General features: G+C 59.6%; 1 protein-coding gene across 1 annotated transcript in view; it reads left to right on the forward strand.

Moving 5' to 3' along the window:
- Positions 1-18,052, forward strand: part of POLQ (DNA polymerase theta) — a 34,612-nt gene extending 16,560 nt beyond the window's left edge. Inside the window, exons 14-30 of the mRNA XM_038757847.1 lie at positions 296-420; positions 1,334-1,577; positions 2,530-5,636; positions 5,726-5,869; positions 6,778-6,974; positions 8,676-8,916; positions 10,579-10,772; positions 11,626-11,763; positions 12,480-12,654; positions 13,566-13,692; positions 13,976-14,094; positions 14,709-14,893; positions 15,134-15,245; positions 16,226-16,350; positions 16,753-16,906; positions 17,050-17,165; positions 17,494-18,052. Coding sequence (XP_038613775.1) covers positions 296-420; positions 1,334-1,577; positions 2,530-5,636; positions 5,726-5,869; positions 6,778-6,974; positions 8,676-8,916; positions 10,579-10,772; positions 11,626-11,763; positions 12,480-12,654; positions 13,566-13,692; positions 13,976-14,094; positions 14,709-14,893; positions 15,134-15,245; positions 16,226-16,350; positions 16,753-16,906; positions 17,050-17,165; positions 17,494-17,607 — 5,617 coding nt within the window. The 3' untranslated portion in view covers positions 17,608-18,052. The remainder of the gene's footprint in view (positions 1-295; positions 421-1,333; positions 1,578-2,529; positions 5,637-5,725; positions 5,870-6,777; positions 6,975-8,675; positions 8,917-10,578; positions 10,773-11,625; positions 11,764-12,479; positions 12,655-13,565; positions 13,693-13,975; positions 14,095-14,708; positions 14,894-15,133; positions 15,246-16,225; positions 16,351-16,752; positions 16,907-17,049; positions 17,166-17,493) is intronic.
- Positions 18,053-19,380: the final 1,328 nt, after the last annotated feature.

Below are 19,380 nucleotides of genomic sequence, written 5' to 3' on the forward strand. Positions count from 1 at the left end.
CTTCATGACCTGTCCCTCTTGTTCAGCATCTAAGCAGGCATCGTCCCAGAATGGGAGATTCGGAAACCACCTGGCTCGAGGGATTAGCGGGGGTCGGGGCTGCGTTGACTGGCCACAGTAGCCTGTTTCACCCTTGTTCGGGCCCTGCATCCGGGCCTTAGTAGACCCATCCTCCATTCTTAATAATAATTGTGATATTCGTTAAGCGCTTACTATGTATCAGGCATTGTGCGAAGCACCGAGGTGAATATAAGCAAATCAAGTTGGGCAAATCAGGTATGAATGTGTCCAACAGGTTTTTCACCAGTCTGGCCCTGCTAGATTTAATCAACGAAGTTCCCCTCAAGGAAATGACTGAGAAATTCGGCTGCACCCGGGGGCAGATTCAGTCTCTCCAGCAGTCAGCGGCTACGTATGCAGGTGAGTTCTGCCTGGCAGGAACCCTCAGGGGAAGCCAGTTTGACCCTAGTAGGTAGGTTGGTAGGTAGCTGATGAATTGATGTTGGGATACTGGCTCCGGGGATTGTTGAGCCTGGTAGTCCTCCGCCAAAAACCCCGGTGTTCTGAGAAGAGGTGACTGTCCTGAGTCCTTTAATGTGTAGTGCACCTGCTCTTAATTTATTCCATGGATTATTAGTTTGGGAAATATTATCATTTGGGAAAGACCACGGGACTGGGAGTCAGAAGGACCTGGATCCTAGTCCTGGCTTCGCCACTTGTCTGCTGTGTGACCTTGGACAAGTTGCTTCACTTCTCTGTGCCTCAGTTGCCTCATCTGTAAAATGGGGAGTAAGACTCTGAGCCCCATGTGGGACAGGGACTGGGTCCAACTTGATTAGCTTGTATAATAATAATGATGATGATGGCATTTATTAAGCGCTTACTATGTGCAAAGCACTGTTCTAAGCGCTGGGGAGGTTACAAGGTGATCAGGCTGTCCCACGGGGCGCTCACAGTCTTAATCCCCATTTGACAGATGAGGGAACTGAGGCCCAGAGAAGTGAAGTGACTTGCCCAAAGTCACCCAGCTGACAATTGGCGGAGCTGAGATTTGAACCCATGACCTCTGACTCCAAAGCCCGGGCTCTTTCCACTGAGCCACGCTGCTTCTCTTGTATCCATCTTGTATCTATCCCAACGCTTAGTACAGTGCTTGGCGCGTAGTGAGCACTTAACAAATGCCACCACCATTTAGAAGGCGAGCTCCGTGCGGGGAGGGAATGTGTCATTTGCCGGCTGGGTTCTCTCCAAGCACTGGGCGTTGGGCACGGCAGGTATCACGGGGTATCGGTAACCGAAGCCATGCCATCGGTCAGCGCCGCCTCTCTTGCAGGGATGGTGACGGTGTTCTCTAACCGCCTGGGCTGGCACAACATGGAGCAGCTGCTCTGCCAGTTTCAGAACCGCCTGTCGTTCGGCGTCCAGCGGGAGCTGTGCGACCTGGTCCGCGTGTCCCTGCTCAACGCCCAGCGGGCCAGAGCCCTCTACACGGCTGGCTTGGTCACCGTGGCCGACCTGGCCCGGGCCGGGGCGGACCAGGTGGAGGCGGCGCTGAGGAACGCCGGACCGTTCCAGAGGTGAGCACCGGAGCCTCGGGGGCGGTGACCGTGGAAAGCGCCTTGCCGCTCCGAAGGAAGCCCACCCGGCTGTCGGGCTGCCCGTGGAGGCCGAGGGTGAGATGCCTTCCTCTCCACTCGAGACCCCGTGGCCTTACTCTGGCATTACCTCAGGTAATCAATCAGTCAATCAGTGGTATTTATTGAGCACTTACCATGTGCAGAGCACTGTACTAAGCGCTTGGGAGAGTACAGTAGAACAGAGTTGGTAGATGCATTCCCCGCCCACAGTGAGCTGACAGTCTAGAGAACTGGCCGCTTAATGAAAGTCCACAAAGCAGCTTGGAATCGCAGGACTCTCTCTTGGGGAAAAATTCCAAATCCTCCTGGCATTCAGATGGGAATACTTGTCTCTGACGGTTTGGATCTTCTACGTGAATGCTTGAAGCCTTTGTTGGAACCTGAGGGCCAGCCGGGAAACGGCCTGGACCCGGTCCCACCCTGCCGGGCCTGATTTGCTCGAATGTGGTCTAGGCCCCAGAGAATTGGCCAGAGTTTAAGGGGACGATGCCACCACCTCCCACCATAGCCCACTCACCTGCTTGACCACCCTTCCGGCCACAAACTCCTTCCGCCCGGCGAACTCGCCCCCGCGGATAAAATCGCACAGGCCGCGCCCAACTTCCACCACGATTTCAGGTCCGCCCTGGGGAACGGGCCGCTGCCGGTCAGCTTTCCGTCGACGTCGTTATTGCTTTTCCTAGCATTTGCCTTGCTGGGGGGCCGCCGACATCAGGTGGTCCAGCTTGGGTCTCCTGTGGCCTGTGGCGGCCCAGGTACATCTTGGAACCGTGGGAGGCAGTGTGGGGTGGCCCCTTTTCCCTAATCTTCCAGGGAGTTCCTTCCCCCTCCTCACCCCACGCTGGGTCCCGTGAGCTTAGTTTGCTTAATTCCTCCTGTCCCTCCCGGCTAGCACCCGCCGGGCGGTGGACGAAGAAGAGGAGGCGGCCGAGGAGCGTCGGCATAAGCGCACCATTTGGGTGTCCGGGAGGAAAGGGCTGACGGAGAGAGAGGCGGCAGTGCTCGTCGTGGAGGAGGCCACGGCCATTCTGCAGCAGGACCTGGCCGGAATGGGCGTCCGCTGGACTCCGGATTCTCTCCTGAAGCCGGAACCTGGAGCAGGGGCCTGCAGCGACTCGGAGGCGGAGGACCAGGAGTTGAGGCAGAGTGCCAAGCGGTCATTTCAAAGGTCCGGGGCCCCTAAGGGGAAGGATAAGGGAGACCAGCCGAGTGCTTGTCCGGTCAAGAGTCCGCCGAGGGCCATGCCAGAGTCTGGTAAAGAGAACCAGGAGCGTCCTGCTCCTCGGACTTCCGGCTGCGGAATCCCAACGGAGAGTGTCCCACGACATCAGTCCACACCAGGAGACCAAAGCGCTGCAGCCTGGCTGCCCAGGGCAAAAAAGCGGACGACTTTGGACTCGGGCCCAGGGAAGGGCAACACTCGGGTGCCCAAAGGCCGGCCCGGCTCCCGGAGGAGGGATCGAGTGCGCTCTCTAGAAAATGGGACGACACCGGCTCTTAGCCCCACTTCAGAAAGCCTGCCAGATACCCCGAAATTTGGAGCTCAGAGTGCGGCAGCAAACCATCCCGAAGACAAAACTGGGAGGTGCAAGCGACGTCGCTTGCTTCCGGGAGACTCCGGGACATGGGAACCCGGCGGCGATGGTCGGAGAGAACCCCTCTCCTCTGGCGGAAAGACAGTGGACGTTTTAGGATCCGGGTTCCCTGCTCCCAACCCATCCCAGCGAGATGTGAACAAATCATCGCACCCTCCACCCGCTGAGGGGACCAGTTTGGAGGGTCCCGTTGAAAGGCCAGGTACCGAGAAGAAGCCTTGGGGCACCCCGGAATCTCAAGCCAGGCGAGCCTGGAACCGACGGGCGCAGCGAGGGCCTGGAGGTGGCGTTAACGGGGGCGTGGTGCCCCCGGCAGGAGCGTTGCTCCACCAGCTGGTGAGCCCTATTTTGGGGAGAAAGACCAGGACCCCGGAGTGCAGCGGAACCCCATCCGGGAGAGGCTGTCCTGGCAAGAGTGCCACCACGCAAGCAGAGCCCAGAGCGTCGCACAAGAATGATGCAGTCGTTGTCTCGGAAAGCGGGCACGATCGCCACTGGAAGCGTGGGAGGCCAAGCATCCCTGGTCCCACCGTTACCTCCCTGGATTTTCTGGATGTGGAGGGAAATGGAGGTAGGACGGCCAAGCCCCGGGGAGAACCGGTCCAGGATGGGGGTGGACTTACAGGCGCCTCTCAGAGGGCTGGTAGAGCAGGCGTCTGTGTCGCGACCCAGTTGAAACCCCAATGGCCTGCAGACCCGGATGTCGGGCCTGGGGATTTTGAAGATAGTTTCCAGCTGGACACCCAGACTGAGAAAATCATTCAGCAGCAGCCGACGGCCGAAAGCCCCGGCCAACGGGAGACCGAGGGCCCGGCCCGGAGGGGAAGCGGGAACGTCAGCCGGACCGGTGCTTTCCAAAACGAGGACGTTGCCTCAGGGCACCTGAATCACGCATCTGCGAATGCCGGGAAGAAAACCGCCAACGCCCCCGGCAGCAGCAGCGTCCTGAGCCCGGCAGGTCTCTGGTCCAGGCCCCCAGAGCAGCCCAGGGACGCTGCACCCGGCGGCAGAGAAGGAAACGAGGTGTCGGTCACCGACTCCCAACTCACTCGCTTTCTTCAGGGTTTTCAAACTCCAGAGTCCAAAGCGGAGAGCCTCTCCCCAACCCCCGCAACGAGACCCCTCCAGCTGACCCCGTCCAGCGTACCCGAGGCCCGGTCCGTCTCTGAAAGCAGCCTGAATCTCAGCAGCAGTTTATTGTTTGACAGTTTCGACAGTGACCTTCCCGGAAACCAAGCAGAGCACACTTGTGACCCGCAGGCGACCGAACCCCTCCCCCTGGGGATCCCACCAGACCAGGGCACTGACCACCCGTGCCCTGTGCGCCGGGAGCCGTCGAGGAGGGCGACCGTTGGCCATTCGCCTACGATCGAGCCCCAGCTGGCCCTCTTCAACGACAAGACCATTGGGTTCTCAGAACTGGACTCCCTCCAGATGGCTGAAGTCCTGATTCCCGGGGACCCGGCTCCCAGCCCACAGGCGCGGGACCCCACCTCACCTTCTGAGGGAGCGGAGCCCAGGGAGCCATCGGACGTTGAGAAGGACAATGGCCGCCACTCTGTTGTGGGCAGACGTGGGCCAGGTGGAGCATCTCTAGGAGCTGAAGTCCCTAAGGAAGAGGGTGAAAGCCCCGGGCTGTGGTCGCAGACATTTGATTTGAGCCCGGGACTACAGGGCCTTTTAGATAATTGTCCCTGCGCCCCAGAAGGCGTCCAGCCAAACGGGACAGGTTCAGGTGTGCACGGAGGGGAAGAGGAGCCGGCACACTTCAGGAGCCGGAAGGAGACTGGTTCAGCCGTGGTACCCGATCATCCGCATAGAGGGTCAGCGTCCCCTGAAGTCGGTTCACGATCCAAGCGGGAAAGGTCGGACCGTCGGGCAGGGACTCCGGCGTTGCTCAGTCAGACTGGATCTCCTCCGAAAGACGAGGGAGGCCTTGGGGCACCCGATCCCCATCTCGACGGGGGCCTCGGACTGATCCCGCCAACACCCACTGCTGCTATGCCTGTCCTTCCAAGCTCCCTGGGCATGTCCTGTGGGAAGCCCAACAAAACCCAGGAGATTCTGGGCCAAGATGGAGACCGGCATTTCCTACCGCAAAGCGCAGCCACTTCCGGCTCGGCCCCAGAGCTCCAAGACCAGCACGTCAATCCGAGGGCTAGCGAAGTCTCTGCTGAGGACCTCGGCCTTCCGCCTCATCCATCCCGGGATGCTTGGCTCTCCTCCTCGGTCCCGGGCAGCGCCGAGAGCCTGACCATCATTGATGTGGCCAGCGACAGGACTCTCTTTCAAACATTTATCCAAGAGTGGCAGGGCCAGAGGAGATTTGCCATCTCGGTGGCTTGTGAAAAGATCGGTCGGCCCAAGCCTCCCAGATCCACGATCGGGGGCCAGCTAAAGGAAGGTAGGCGATGGTCCTCTTCCCCATCCCCTCCACATCTCTCACTCTCCTGAGCTTTCATCCCTCACTGGTTTCCTCTTCCGTTCTATTAGAAAGGTCCTCGTGGCCCATCCCGATCACCGACGACGGGTTTCCAGTCAAGGGGTCCGAGGGCGTCTCGGTGGTCGGCCTGGCTGTCTGCTGGGGCGGAAAAGATGCCTACTATTTGTCACTGCAGCGGGAACAGAGTCATTCTGGTAAGCAGGCGTGGCCGGCCTGAAGCGGAGAGCACCGGGTCATCCTTTCCTACTCTCACTCGGGGGTGAGAACAAGTGGTCGGGTGGATGGACAGCTGGCTGGTGGCTCGTTGGCAAAGGCTTGCACGGAGTCTTGGGTCTTCGGAGAAGGTGGCAGAGGAAAAGGGAAATTGCAGAACTTCCCAGATTGGAATGTTGGCTGAGCGATGGACCCTGTGGAAAGAAGGCCAGCCTGGCCCGTCGGGATCTCAGTGGAGTCCGGTGGGCTGGCCCGGGGCCCGGGCCCCGTGGGCTTCCGGTACACAGGAGGTCAGGGGGTTCCGCACTGCTCCCTTCCATCCCTGGTCTCAAGCTTCCCACTGGGGTTTCCTGGAACGTCTAACAGGGCCCACTTCTTCTTCTTGTAGCTCAGCAGTAGAGTGCGTGCTTCGCATGTGTGAGGCCCTGGGTTCAATTCCCAGGACACCCAAACTTTAGGGGAAGCAGCATGGTGAAGCAGCTAGAGCACGTTCCTGGGAGTCTAAAGGTCATGGGTTCTAATCCCTGTTCCGTTACTTGTCTGCTTTGTGGCCTTGAGCAGGTCACTTCACTTCTCTGTAGTTCCCTCATCAGTAAAAAGACTGTGAGCCCTATGCAGGACAGGGGGTATGTCCAACCAATTGGTTTTTACCCACCCCAGCGCTTGTTTAATACAGTGCCTGGCACATAGTAAGTGCATGACAAATTTCATAATTAATATTATTATTGTTCGATACACCGTATGAGATTGAGAAACCGCCCCCATCCCAGGGCTTCCAGTCTCAACAAACTTTGCTGTCATTGGTCTCCGAGATTCTTTGAGGGCGCAGCCGCTCTCTCCTTCCAAATGAATTTAATCAATTTCCCTCCCTTCCCCCCCAACTTTTTAGACATCAGTGCCAGCTTGGCACCACCTTCTCTGGACCCACGCCTAACAGTGGAAGAGAGGCTGCATCACCTCCGATCCTGCTTGCAGCAAGAGCCCGAGGGACAGCGCTCACTGGTCGTGTACAATTTCATCCCGCACTACAAAACCCTGCTTGGGGCCTGTGGCATCTCCCTGGCCGGCAGCTTCGAGGACCCAAAGGTTTCAAGCCTCCCTTAAGCTCTTCCTTGAGGGGATGACACCACTCCCGCCTCACGGGATCGCCTGTTGCGGGGTTCGGGTCGGAACGACTTGGTGCCGTAGAAGGTCTTCCTATTTCTCCCGAAGTCGGAAGCAGATGTCCGGGGCCGGTGGCGCTTTTCTCCCCGGCTGCTGCCCGAATGCCGGCCTCTTCTCAGAAATGTTTCCAGACCAGTTCCCAGCAGGCAGTGAGAACATGGGGGTTTATCCTGTTGGGGAGGCTGAGTTCACCCCATCGAGGGTCATTCCTATCTGATCTGATCAATTGAGGAGTGGTATCTAATGAGTGCATATTGTGCACGGAGCACTGCGCTAAGCTCTCGGGAAAGTACAACTCATTTGAGGCGGTAGACGCGATCCCAGGCCAAAAGGAGCTCGTGGACCAGACACAGCCTGAAGACCCTGTGGGAGTCCCCTGGGAGAGTCAGAACTGCACAGCTGGAGAAATTGAACTCGAGAGAGGCAGAGTGAGTGACTAGGAGATGCAGCCGTGGCCATTTCCACCCCGGGCAAAGGTGCTTTTGGGGGGAGCAGGACGTGATCTAAACTGTCAGTCGATAGTATTTACTGAGCGGCTTCTGTGTGTGAAACGCTGTTCTAAAAGCCTGGGAGAGTGGAGGTGTTCCCAAGGGGTACGGCCTAGGGGACGGGATTGGCAGGCATTGGTATCATTTCTCGATAGGATTGGCTAAAAGTGGATTCTAGAGATGTGATGCCAGGAGGGCTTGGAAGGTGGAGAGAGTGGCAGTCTGTGGGAACTGAAGCAGGAGAGAAGGGAAGGATGTGAGGGTGGAGTGAGAAGCAGGAGGGACGAGAATGAGGCACGTTGAGTAGGTCGGCTTGAGACGAGCGAATGTCGAGAGCTGCGTTGTAATGAGAGGAGTGAGGCTAAGCAGTGGAGAGCTGATTGAGTGCCTTAAAGGAGATGGTCTGGGATTTCTGTGGAGAGGAATGGACAACCATTGGAAGTATTTGAGGAGTGGGGACATGTGCAGAGGACTTTGTAGGTGAATGATCCGGGTGGTAGAGTGAAGTGCAGCCAGGGGAGAGGAGAGGCCGGAGGCAGGGTGGCTGGTGAGGAGGCTGATGCAGCTGGGATGCGACAAGGGCCTGGACCGGCGTGGTGATGGTTTGGATGGAGAGGACGGGGTGGGTCCCGGAAACGTAGTACAGGAGAAACAGTCAGGATTTGGTGGCCGGTTTCTGTGGGGGTTAAAACCAATCAGGTGGCGAGCTCGTGTCGGTGGAAAATGTACCGATCAGCTGAGGTAACCCTTTGGAACCACCGGGTATCCCGGGTACCTTGGCCACAGCCGATCCGCCTCATTGGCCGAGACTTGACAGGAGTCTTGGACTTTTCTCTCTCCACTCTGACCCTCCGCCTCAGCCAGCTGAGGCAGAGAAGCCACTGTCCTGGGAACGGGGCAGTTCAGAGCGTGACCCCTGCATTGCCCGGGGATCTCCATGCCTGCGGGCAGGCATGGTACGAGGGAGGGGTTGCCAGGGCTGCGGGCTTGGAGTTGCTCATCCCTACGCCAGGACCACCTCGCTTGCTCTCCAGCCGAAAGGGCCCTGGGGGTGGTGGCGGGAAGGCTCAACCAGGAGGGCAGCGTTATCCCGCATTGGGATCCAAGCCACCCTGTGTCCGTCCCTTCCTCGCAGGTGGCCTGCTGGCTCCTGGACCCGGGCTCCGTGGAACGGACCCTGCACGGCATCGTCACCAGCTTCCTCCCCCACGAGCTGCCCCTGCTGGATGGCATAGAGTCCGGCCCGGGGGTCCAGAGCCTCGGGCTGAGGGCCAGCGCCCACCACTCAGGACGCTACCGGGCAGCCGTCGAGGCTGTTCTTGTCTTCGCGGCGATGGAGCAACTCAACTGCCTGCTGCACAAAGAAAACCTACAAGGTGAGGGGGTGTGGTGGGAGAAGTGTGAGTTTCTCTCTGTGTGTGTGTGTGTGTGTGTGTGTGTGTGTGTGTGTGTGTTTTGTGTGTTTTTGTAAAACAGCCAGCTACTGGAGAAGAGCAAGTTATCCCACCCTTCTCTGCTTCCTGCCTCCCTGCTGTGGAGCCCTGGGCTCCCAGACCTATCTCCTGATTTGGGAGTTTGTCCTGCTGCTCAGGCCCAGGGGCTGGTGACCAGGCTGGGCCCCGACTCCAGTTTGGCCAGTTTTCTTAGAGGCATGGGGCCCAGTAGCCCCCTGGGGCTCGTGGCTCTCTCCACAACCCCGGGGGAGATACCGCTCATGGTTTCTCCACCTTCTACTCCCCTCCAGCCTCTCTTCGCCGACCTACCGAGGCAAGGAGGGTGTAGGGTTTTAGTAGTTAGTCAGGGGTGTTTATTGAGCGCCTGCTGTGGGCAGAGGACCACCATACTGAGTGGTCTGGCCAGGCTCCGGTCCCCAACTCCGGTCGATCTGAGAGTGGGCAGCCCAGTCATGCCAAGCAGAGATCTGAAGTGTACCCCCTATCCCCCCCAAGCCCCCTGCACCCTAGCCTGGCTTCACACTGGGAGCGAGCGAGTCGGGGGCTCTCGGGCCCTAGGCCGATAGCCAGAAGATGAAGCCGGGGCTTGGGTAATTTATTTTATTGCCCATCTCCCACTGTAGACTGTACGCTTCTTCTGGGCACATTCAGTATCTACCAACTCTGTTGTATTCGCCCCAGTGTGTGCTGAGTGACCTTGGACAAGTCACTTCACTTCTTAGCGACTCAGTGACCTCATCTTTAAAATGGGGATTAAGGCTGCGAGCCCCATGTTGGGATATGGACCGTGTCCAACCCGATTTTTCTTGGATCCACCTCAGCGCTTAGTATAGCACCTGACATGTAGTAAGCACTTAACAAATACTACAGTTATTTTTAATACAATACTCTGCACACAAGAAGTGCAGGGAAGCAGCCTGGCCCCATCTGGAAAATGGGGATGAAGACTGTGAGCCCCATGAGGGACCGTGTCCAACCCAATTAGCTCGTATCTACCCCAATGCTTAGCACGGGCCTGGAAAATAGTAAGCAATTAACAAATACCACATTTATTATTGTTTGTAACTTAAGTGTTCAATAAATACCTTTGGAGTTGGGGGTGAAAATGGGGTGAAAATGTCCTTTCAGTGTCTCCAGGGTACTTGCTCTCTGCTGTTGTCCATTCGGTTCTCAACATAGAAGAAGCAGCCAAGTGGTTAGAGCCTGAGCCGGGAGGCAGAAGGACCTGGGTTCTAATTCTGACTCCGCCCCTTGTCTGCAGTGTGACCTTGGGCCAGTCACCTAACTTCTCTGTGCCTCAGTTCTCTCATCTGCAAAATGGGGATGAAGACTGTGAGCCCCATGTGGGACAAGGAACTGTGTCCCATCCAATTACCTTGAATCTACCCCAGTGCTGAGTTAAGTGCCTGGCACGTAATAAGCGCTTAAGAAATACCACACATTATTATTGTTACTATTGTTGTTGTTGTTTTAGCCCCATCAAGGGGGCTCCAGAAGGGCACTCTGGGCATCTCTAAACCCTGCACCCCGGTAGCCGGGGGGGCCAAAGGCTCAGGATTGTTTCGCTGCCTCCGGTCCTTTCAGGAGTTTTCAGCCAAGTGGAGATGCCCACACACTACTGCCTGGCCCTGCTGGAGCTCAACGGGATTGGCTTCAGCACAGCAGAATGTGAGTCCCAGAAGCAGGTCATGCAAGCCAAGCTGGACTCCATCGAGGCCCGGGCCTACCAACTGGCCGGCCACACCTTCTCCCTCACCTGCCCCGATGACGTCGCTCAGGTGGGTCGGTGGAGGCGGGGTGGGCCGGAGGGGTAGCTTGGCCGGGTGGACGGGTGGGCAGCTAGGTGGGAGAGAGCGATGACCTCTTCTAAGCAAGGTTGATCATCTTGGTGGTTTTCAAATCCACCACCCAGCGACCGAGATGCGAGAGCTGTGTCCTGAAAAACAGGATCATATTTCCCACCCCACACCGATGCCCCCATCCCAGCCTCACCACCATCTCTCCGCGGTCCCGAGACTCCTGTCTCCTTGCTTCAGGGCATCTGGCTTATTGGGGTTTTGAGTAGTTGGAAAACTCAGAAATTGTTCTTTGGGAGAGCAAACAGAGGGAAGGCTGTACAATTTCTGAAAAGCGGAAGAGAGGAGAATCAGCGGGCCCGTTTTCCAGTCCCTGCAAAATTGGGAGGAGCAGCTGGGGCGGGGACTTCCCTGGGGCTGGAGGTGATCTGCGGGCAGGGGGTAGCGGCAGGAGGCTGGCCTCGCCAGCTGACCCGAATAGCCACCCGTGCCCCAGTGCCACCTCGGGGGGGAGGTGCCAAAGGGCCAATGGCAGTGAAATTTCTCTCTTCCCCGTCCTCCCCATCTTTCCTCCTCTCTTCCCCTCCTCCCCTTCCTTCCTCTCCTCCCCCGCCCCCCCACACACCCAAACCACCCCGCACCAGCCACCTGCCATCTCGGGGGGCGGGCAGAGGGACGGGAGACGGCAGGCTGTTCCAATCCCTCGGCCACTGCCCCACCAGGCTGGACCAGAGGGGAGGGTGTCTCTGTGCAGGGGAGCCGGATCCAGAGGCGGGGCGGTGGAGTTGACGTGCGCATCTCTGAGAGGGCAGTGGGCGGGGGGGGGGTCCTGCAGGTCTTGTTCTTAGAACTGAAGCTGCCCCCAAATGGAGACGCCAGGCTTCCAGGCAACAAGAAGACCCTGGGCTCCACCAGGCGACCGGCGGCCGGTGGCCGCGCAGGAAAGCTGGGCCAGCAATTTAGCACCACCAAGGTAGGCCCGCCAGGTATTTCTCCACACCGCCGGCTACCTACAGGCCTGGCTGGCTGCCGAGGAGAGCTTGCGGGACAAGCAGTCCGGGGAGGGAGGAAGGGGAGGCCAGCTGTTCCAAGACTGCAATCCTGGATGTAATTATTGCTTCTGGACTGGACCTGGTTGGGGCCCGACAGTGGTTATCTGTCGACAGGCAGCATCCCTAGAACCTCAGTAGTATTTATTGAGTGCTTGCTGTGTATAGAGCACTGTACTAAGCGCTTGGGACAGGGTAACATAATGGAGCCGGTAGTCATGTACCCTGCCCACAAGGAGCTTACAGTCTAGTGGGACAACTCTGAGAACCTCTAGACTGTTACTTCCTTTGCCGACTCACACGATCTGATGGCCCAGCATGGCATTAGAGCGTCTCTGTCGTGCTGGGAGAGGTTACTGGTAGGGGGAGGGTCCGGGGGCTTGGAGAGCCTTTCTGTAGAGACTGTCATTTCCCACTGATTCTGGGGTCCAGCGTGACCAGGGGAAGGAAGAGATCCGGCGGCGGGGGGACAATTAAACAACACTCCTGGACTCCACGCCCGGGAGGTGCCGGTGACTCCGTGACATGGCTGCCACCCCCACCGGCAGCCGTGGGGCAGGCCGGTCCGGCCTAGCGTGACGCCAGTGCCCGGGGGCAAAGAGTGTGAGGTCAGCCCGGCTCCCTTGTGTCCTCTTGGCAGGATGTGTTGGAGAGGCTGCAGGCCCTTCACCCGCTCCCGGGCCTGATCCTGGAGTGGCGGAGGATCACCAACGCGCTGACCAAAGTGGTGTTCCCCCTGCAGCGGGAGAAGTGCCTCAGCCCCGGCCTGGGCATGGAGAGGATCTACCCCACGGCGCAGACGCACACCGCCACCGGTAACGAGCCAGCGCTGGTCTCCGTCCCGCCCGGCTCTGGAGGCTCCGGGCCAATATTGTGGCTCCTTGGACTTAGCTCTGCCAGGAAGCTAAAGGCCAACTTGACCTCTGCCAGTCAGTCAATCAGGTTTATTAGTAGTAGTAATAATAATAATAATAATGATAATGGCATTAAGTGCTTACTATGTGCAAAGCACTGTTCTAAGCGCTGGGGAGGTTACAAGGTGATCAGGTTGTCCCACGTGGCGCTCACAGTCTTAATCCCCATTTTACAGATGAGGTAACTGAGGCCCAGAGAAGTTGTGACTGATTGAGTGCTTAGTGTGTGCAGGACACTGTACAAAGTGCTTGGGAGAATATAATAGAGTTAATAGACATGATCAATCAGCATTTATTGTCTTCTGGATTCAGAGAACTTTACAAAGCACTTGGGAGTCAGCCAATCGATTGTATTTATTGAGCGCTTACTTTGTGCAGAGCACTGGACTCATTGAATTGCTTGGGAGAGTACAATATAACAGACACGCTTCCTGCCCGCAACGAGCTTACAGTCTAGGGAGGGAGACATATATGAATAGAAATAAATAAATGACAGCTATGGTCCTAAGTGGTGTGGGGCTGGGAGCGGGGGGTAAATAAGGGGAGCAAGTCAGGGTGACTCAGAAGGGAGTAGGAGAAAAGGAAAGGAGGGCTTAGTCGGGGAAGACCTCCTGGAGGAGATGTTCCTTCAATAAGGCCTCTTGGGTTGTTTCCCAGCGGTGTTGGCATTGGGATGGCGTCTCCGCACCCTGTGCCGCCTCCAGAGCCTCTGGCTGGCTGTCTTGGTGGAGGGAGGACTCTTTGGGAAAGGCAGGAGAGTGGAGGGAGCCCTTGCCGGGCCTCAGTTCCCTCCGGGTCCCTCTCGCCTCCAGGCCGGATCTCCTTCACGGAGCCCAACCTTCAGAACGTGCCCAGAGACTTTGAGATCGAGATGCCCACCCTGGTTGGAGAGAGCCCGCCCTCCCAGGCCCCCGGCAGGGGTGTGCCTCACCGGGCCAGGTCGAGCCGCGGCTCCGGGTCTCCGTCGTTTCGGAACCGATCGGTGGAAGGTCCTTAGGGGGCTTGGGGTTCAGGTTGCCATGGGAGCGATCGGGGGCTGCGGTCCGGGGAGTAGAGCGGCAGGCCTGGGTGGATCCGTGGAGCCTAGAACACATGTCCGAAGGAGGTGCAGAGGGGACTCTCCCCTTCTCCTCTCTTTTCTTTCCTCCACCCACCCCCGGGGCTCTCACATTGAACCCTGAACTCTGTCAGGAACATCGGGTCAAGGATTTTCTCCCCACAGAGGCCGGAGAAACTGCCCCCTGGGTGGCGGCCCGCGGGTGGCGGCTGAGGAGGAGAGCACCCCCAGCCGGGGGATGCCGTTTTCTGTCAGCATGAGGCACGCTTTTGTTCCTTTCCCAGGTGAGGGGCGCCCAGTGGGTCCTGGTGTCTGGGGTCTGGGGTCAGTGAGCTGGAGGTGGATGTCGGGGCTCCATGCCGCAATCAGAGGGGAGGAGGGGCACCAACGCGGCTCCGCTGCCGGGCTGGGATCCGGTGGCCTGCCCCCATCCCGTGGGATTCCCCAGGCTGCATCAGCGGGTGGGGTAGGGTGAGAGGAACTTCTGTTCAAGGCTTGAGGAGGACCAGAAAACCAGCCAAAGAAGGGATAAGGGCTGTGGCCTTCTCCTTCCCCTAACCTTCTCTCTCCTCTCCCCACTGCTGTCCTCTGTCCCTGGATCTACTACTGTCCCGACTCCCGGGCCGATCACTGTGGCCTCCCTTCCCAGGGCAGGGCCTTCCCCGTGGGCAGTAGCGACTCCCCGACTGGGCTGGAGCAACTCGGATGGGGACGGGGGGACCCCAGGGAGGTGCAGGAAATGCCGCTTGGTTCCATGGGACACCCTTCCGGCCACCCTTCCCCCGGGATCCTGGGAGGTGGGGTGGGTCCCGTGGGCGCACCGCCGAGGGCTTACCTTTCCGGGATGCCAACCCACTCCTCCCCCCAACCACGCCGCTCCGTTCCCCGGGTCCTGAAGGAGGACTGGTCCTGGCGGCCGACTACTCCCAGCTCGAGCTACGTGTCCTGGCCCACCTGGCCCGGGACCGCCGCCTGGCCCAGGCCCTCAACGGCGATGCAGACGTGTTCAAGAGCGTCGCAGCTGAGTGGAAGGCCATGGACGCGGCCTCTGTTGGGGAGGGCCTGCGGCAGCAGGCCAAACAGGTGACCCTGGACTCCGTGGCCCTCCCCAATTCGTTCGTTCATTCGTATTTATTGAGTGCTTACTGTGTGCAGAGCACTGTTGAAAGTGCTTGGGAGAGTGCAGTATGCCAGCCGGCGGGCACTGCCCTCATTGTGGGCCACCGGGTGGAGCGCATGAGACCAGACTCCCGAGGTGGGAGCGGACGTAGTGGGTAGCAGCGGGATGCCAACGTCGTCAGGGTGTGGTGGCTGTCTCCGTAGATCTGCTATGGGATCATATACGGGATGGGGGCCAAGGCCCTGGGAGAACAGATGGGCCTAGCCGAGAGGGACGCCGCCAGCTACATGGAGACCTTCAAAGGCCGGTACCCAGGTCAGAGACGACTCCCGCCACAGTCTGCCCGTTCACCGCCCCGACCCTTCCTGCCAGCTTCTAATCTGGCCTGGCGGGGGGCAGGTCTTAGCCTCCACCCCGGCTTCCCAAGCCCTTCTTCCAGCACGCTGCCCCAGGCCGCTCGGGAAATGCTGTTCGGACCTCTGCTGCGCCATTGGGGTCTCCACATAATAATAATGTTGGTATTTCTTAAGCGCTTACTATGTGCCAAGCACTGCTCTATGCGCTGGGGCGGATACAGGGTGATCAGGTTGTCCCACATGGGGCTCACAGCCTTCATTCCCATTTTCCAGATGAGGTAACTGAGGCACAGGGAAGTGAAGTGACTTGCCCCAAGTCACACAGCTGACAATTGGTGGAGCGGGGATTTGAACTGAGCCACGCTTCTTCTCTGTTCTCCCCAGAGGCCCTCTGGGCTCCCACTGTCCGGAGCCTTAGCCGACTGTCCCGGGCCTTCAGCCTGAGCATGGCCTGGCCTGCCATCTCCCTTTCCACTGCCCTTCTATGTCCCCTTTGGTCCAGGGGCCCTGCTGCGGTCGGAGTGGTTGCTTTTCCCACCCGTGGGAGGATTCAGTCCCAGGGATCTCAGCGGTAGCCGGAGGTGGGAGCTCCAGGCCCGGCCCTGGCTGGTGGGGGCCCGAATCCTGGAGCATGTGCGGGGGCCCGGGACTCTGCAGCAGTGGCACAGGCCACTTTCTATCTTGGGGAACATCCCAGCCTTTTAGGCCTACCAAAGAGCAGGGGCCGAGGGTCTTAGGGTGACGGATGGAGCAGAGAGGTGTCCAGGACACGAGACCGGCCATCAGGAGAGGAGGGTGCCAGCCCTGGGTGTCTGCCCTCTGGGGAATTGCAGCCTGAACCCTTGCAGGATTTAAGTCCATCCGCTCCCCGGGCTGAAGGGAGAGGAAGGACAGAGTGGCTGATGGTGGCCGTTGCCTCGGCCCTGTGGGCACTCGCAGGGGTCCAGCGTTTCTTGCAGGACACCGTGAGGCGCTGCGGCAGGGATGGATTCGTCCAGACTCTCCTGGGGCGGCGCAGATACTTGCCCGGAATCAGAGATGTCAACCCCTACAGCAGAGCCCACGTAGGTTGGGGGCAGGGGCCCGGCCCGGGGTAGCCACAGAGGACCTGTTGGCCCGCCAGATGGGTGGGAGCAGAGGATCAGGCGGGGTCAGGGGAGTGGATGGGCAGGACCCAAGGGACAGTCGGCCCAAGCAGGTGAGAGACCACGTCCTTCCCGGCCACCGGCCAGGTGGTCCACACTACCTGAGCTTGAGGGCGAGATCCCCTGCGGGCTCGGGCAGACGGCCTCTTGGGCTCCCGGCTCCATCCGTCCGACCCGGGTGCCAACCGAGAATCTCCCAAGCTCCTCACCCAGGGAATGGGACAGGGGTGAGTGGCCTCTTGCCTGCTGACCGGGTGGCCCCAGGCGGCAGGGTGACCATCCCGAGCTGGCTAAGCGGGGGACTGCGGCTGTCCTCCACAGGCTGAGCGCCAGGCCGTCAACACCACCGTCCAGGGCTCAGCCGCCGATATCGTCAAAACCGCCACCGTCAACATTCAGAGGCGGCTCGAGGCCCTGCCCTCTGCGGCCAGGTCACACGGACACCGGGACAGCGGCTTCCAAAGAGGCAGGACAGGTGTGTCTGCCGGGCTGGGGGTGGGACAGGGAGGGGTTTCCAGGGAGAGGCAAGGCCAGGTTGGCTGTGGGTCTGAGTTGCCGGACGGCCGATCCCACATCCCGGGGGAGCGTGGAGACTGAGACTGGCTGTGTCCTGGCTAGGACGATCTGAGAAGAGGAGAGCCCCGGGAGGGCTCTGCCCCATCAGAGGCGGCTTCTTCATCCTCCAGCTGCATGATGAGCTCCTCTACGAGGTGGCCGAGGAGGACGCCGTTCAGGTAGCGGATGGGGGTGGGCGCCCCGGGAGGGGCCTCTGGGAGAACCCACCAGGACAAGTGATGCCAGCGGGACCCCTCGGGAGCCTCTGGGCTGGGTCGGGGACTCGGCGGGGCCCATTCCCCAGGGTGGTTGCTGAGGTGAACCCAGGGAGGGTGGGACCCCCCTCCCAGGTGGAGTGGCAGCCCGTGGCCTCTACCATGGCAAGGTCCCTCCGACCTCCAGGCCCGGCTTCCCCCAGGGTGGCCCTGTGGGGTGCAGCCTTGCCAGCCTGGCTCCGGGGGCTCCGTTGCGGGAGGGGACTGACCCACCCGACCTGTTGGCCGGCAGGTGGCTCAGATCGTCAAGAGTGAAATGGAAAACGCCGTGAAGCTCTTGGTGCGGTTGAAGGTGAAAGTGAAAATCGGGCCCAGCTGGGGAGACCTGCAGGACTTCGACGTGTGATGGGGGAGAGCCCGGAGCAGGAGCCCTCCTTCCTCCCCTCCTGGGCCCAGGCTGGACACGGTGGGCCTGCATGGGGATGGACTGGCTGCTGGCCGGCCAGGAAGGATGGTTTCGTCAACTTGGTCACCGTCACCTTCCCCGTCTCGCCCCTGTGAGAGCTACAAGGCCTTTTCTGGACGGGTCTGAGTCTGGGCGGCCGCCTCCATGGACTATGAATTGGCGAGCTCCCCTTCCCTGAGGATCGTGGGTTGGCCAATGCCCCGGCGGACTGTGGGTCGGCCGATGCCCCTGAGGATTATGGATTGAGGAGTTCCTTTGAGGACTGTAGGCCAGCCAGCTTCCCCGCGGACTGTTTATTGATCTCCACCTGGGCGCGGCGGGTCCGTGCTTTGTATCGTGTGCTGGGGGACAGGCGACCATTAACGAATGAATTGTTTCCTGTGCAGAAAGTGGAAATGGTGATTCTTCCCAGGCGGGGCCCGTGGCTTCAGAACCCAAACGGAGGGTGGATCTCTCCCCACCTCCCTCTGCCCACCTGCCGGCTTTCCCTGCTATATTTGAAGTGCCTGGATGGCTGCCCACCCGCTCCCCGACTTCAGGGCGGATGGGCAGGGCCCCGGCTTTAGTCACATCTCCAGGTTATCAGCCAGAGGTGCTGAGGATGGCAGACGTTTTCCAGGGGGCCGCGGGCACGACCAGGCGTGGCCGGCGAACCCCGGATTATTGGATGGGACGGCTGGGAAGACTGAAGGGAGCCACTATTGCTGCCGGGGCCCGGGTCTGGGGAATCGACGTGTCGACCTCCGTCCCGTCGGTTGGCAGGTGGCGGCCCAGGGCTGTGGGGTCGCGCTGTCGGTTAGGTGTGGAGTGTCGGGGAAGCCGACCGATTCCTTGAGAGAGGAGGGGCCGCGAGGAGCGGCAGCGGGGGTGGCGGGAGATGGGTCTTTGGGTCTCAGCTCGGGAGCAGACGCCTTGCATCTCAGCTCGGAGGGTGGACGGCTTGCTTTCGGTTCAGTTCAGTCTCAAAGCCGGAAAGGCTTGATCAGGGCAGAGTTTGGGGATGGGACAGCACGAGAAGCAGCATGGCTCAGTGGAAAGACCACGGGCTTGGGAGTTAGAGGTCACGGGTTCTAATCCCACCTCTGCCAATTGGCAGCTGTGTGACTTTGGGCAAGTCTGGCTCAGTTCCCTCATCTGTAAAATGGGGGTGAAGACTGAGCCCCACGTGGGACAACCTGACCACCTTGTATCCTCCCCAGCGCTTAGAACAGTGCTTTGCACATAGTAAGCGCTTAACAAATGCCATCATCATTATTATTATTATTAATTTCAGGGAGGTTTCACGGTCTCCCTCGGCAACCCACTAAGCACCCGACTGCTGCCAGGAAGCTCCTCAAAAAACCCCTCCTGCCGGCCCCGTTCCTTGCTCAGTGTCCCTGTGGTGGCCGGGTTGGTGGGCCTGGGGGTCTGGGGGTGCGGGGTCCAGGGAGGCTGTGGTTGCTGTTGCCGTGGGTGGAGTCAGGGCCCGGCCACTCCGTTTCCAGTGACCCCTGTGGCCACCCATGAGGTGTGGGGGCTAGTGGCCTTTTTTTTTGCACACCTGGAGGTTCGTTTTGTTGTTCTCCTGTCCAGAAGGAATCGAGGCATCTCCTCCCCAGTCTCCCCCCATCTCTGAAGGGCTCTTCTTCACCACCACCCCCAAAACGCACACACGAGCACATGCACACACGCGGGCGCACATACACACGCACACGGCCAAGAAATCAACCAGCC

The sequence above is a fragment of the Tachyglossus aculeatus genome, chromosome 16 (genome assembly GCF_015852505.1).
Source record: "Tachyglossus aculeatus isolate mTacAcu1 chromosome 16, mTacAcu1.pri, whole genome shotgun sequence".
Taxonomy (NCBI): Eukaryota; Metazoa; Chordata; class Mammalia; order Monotremata; family Tachyglossidae; genus Tachyglossus; species Tachyglossus aculeatus.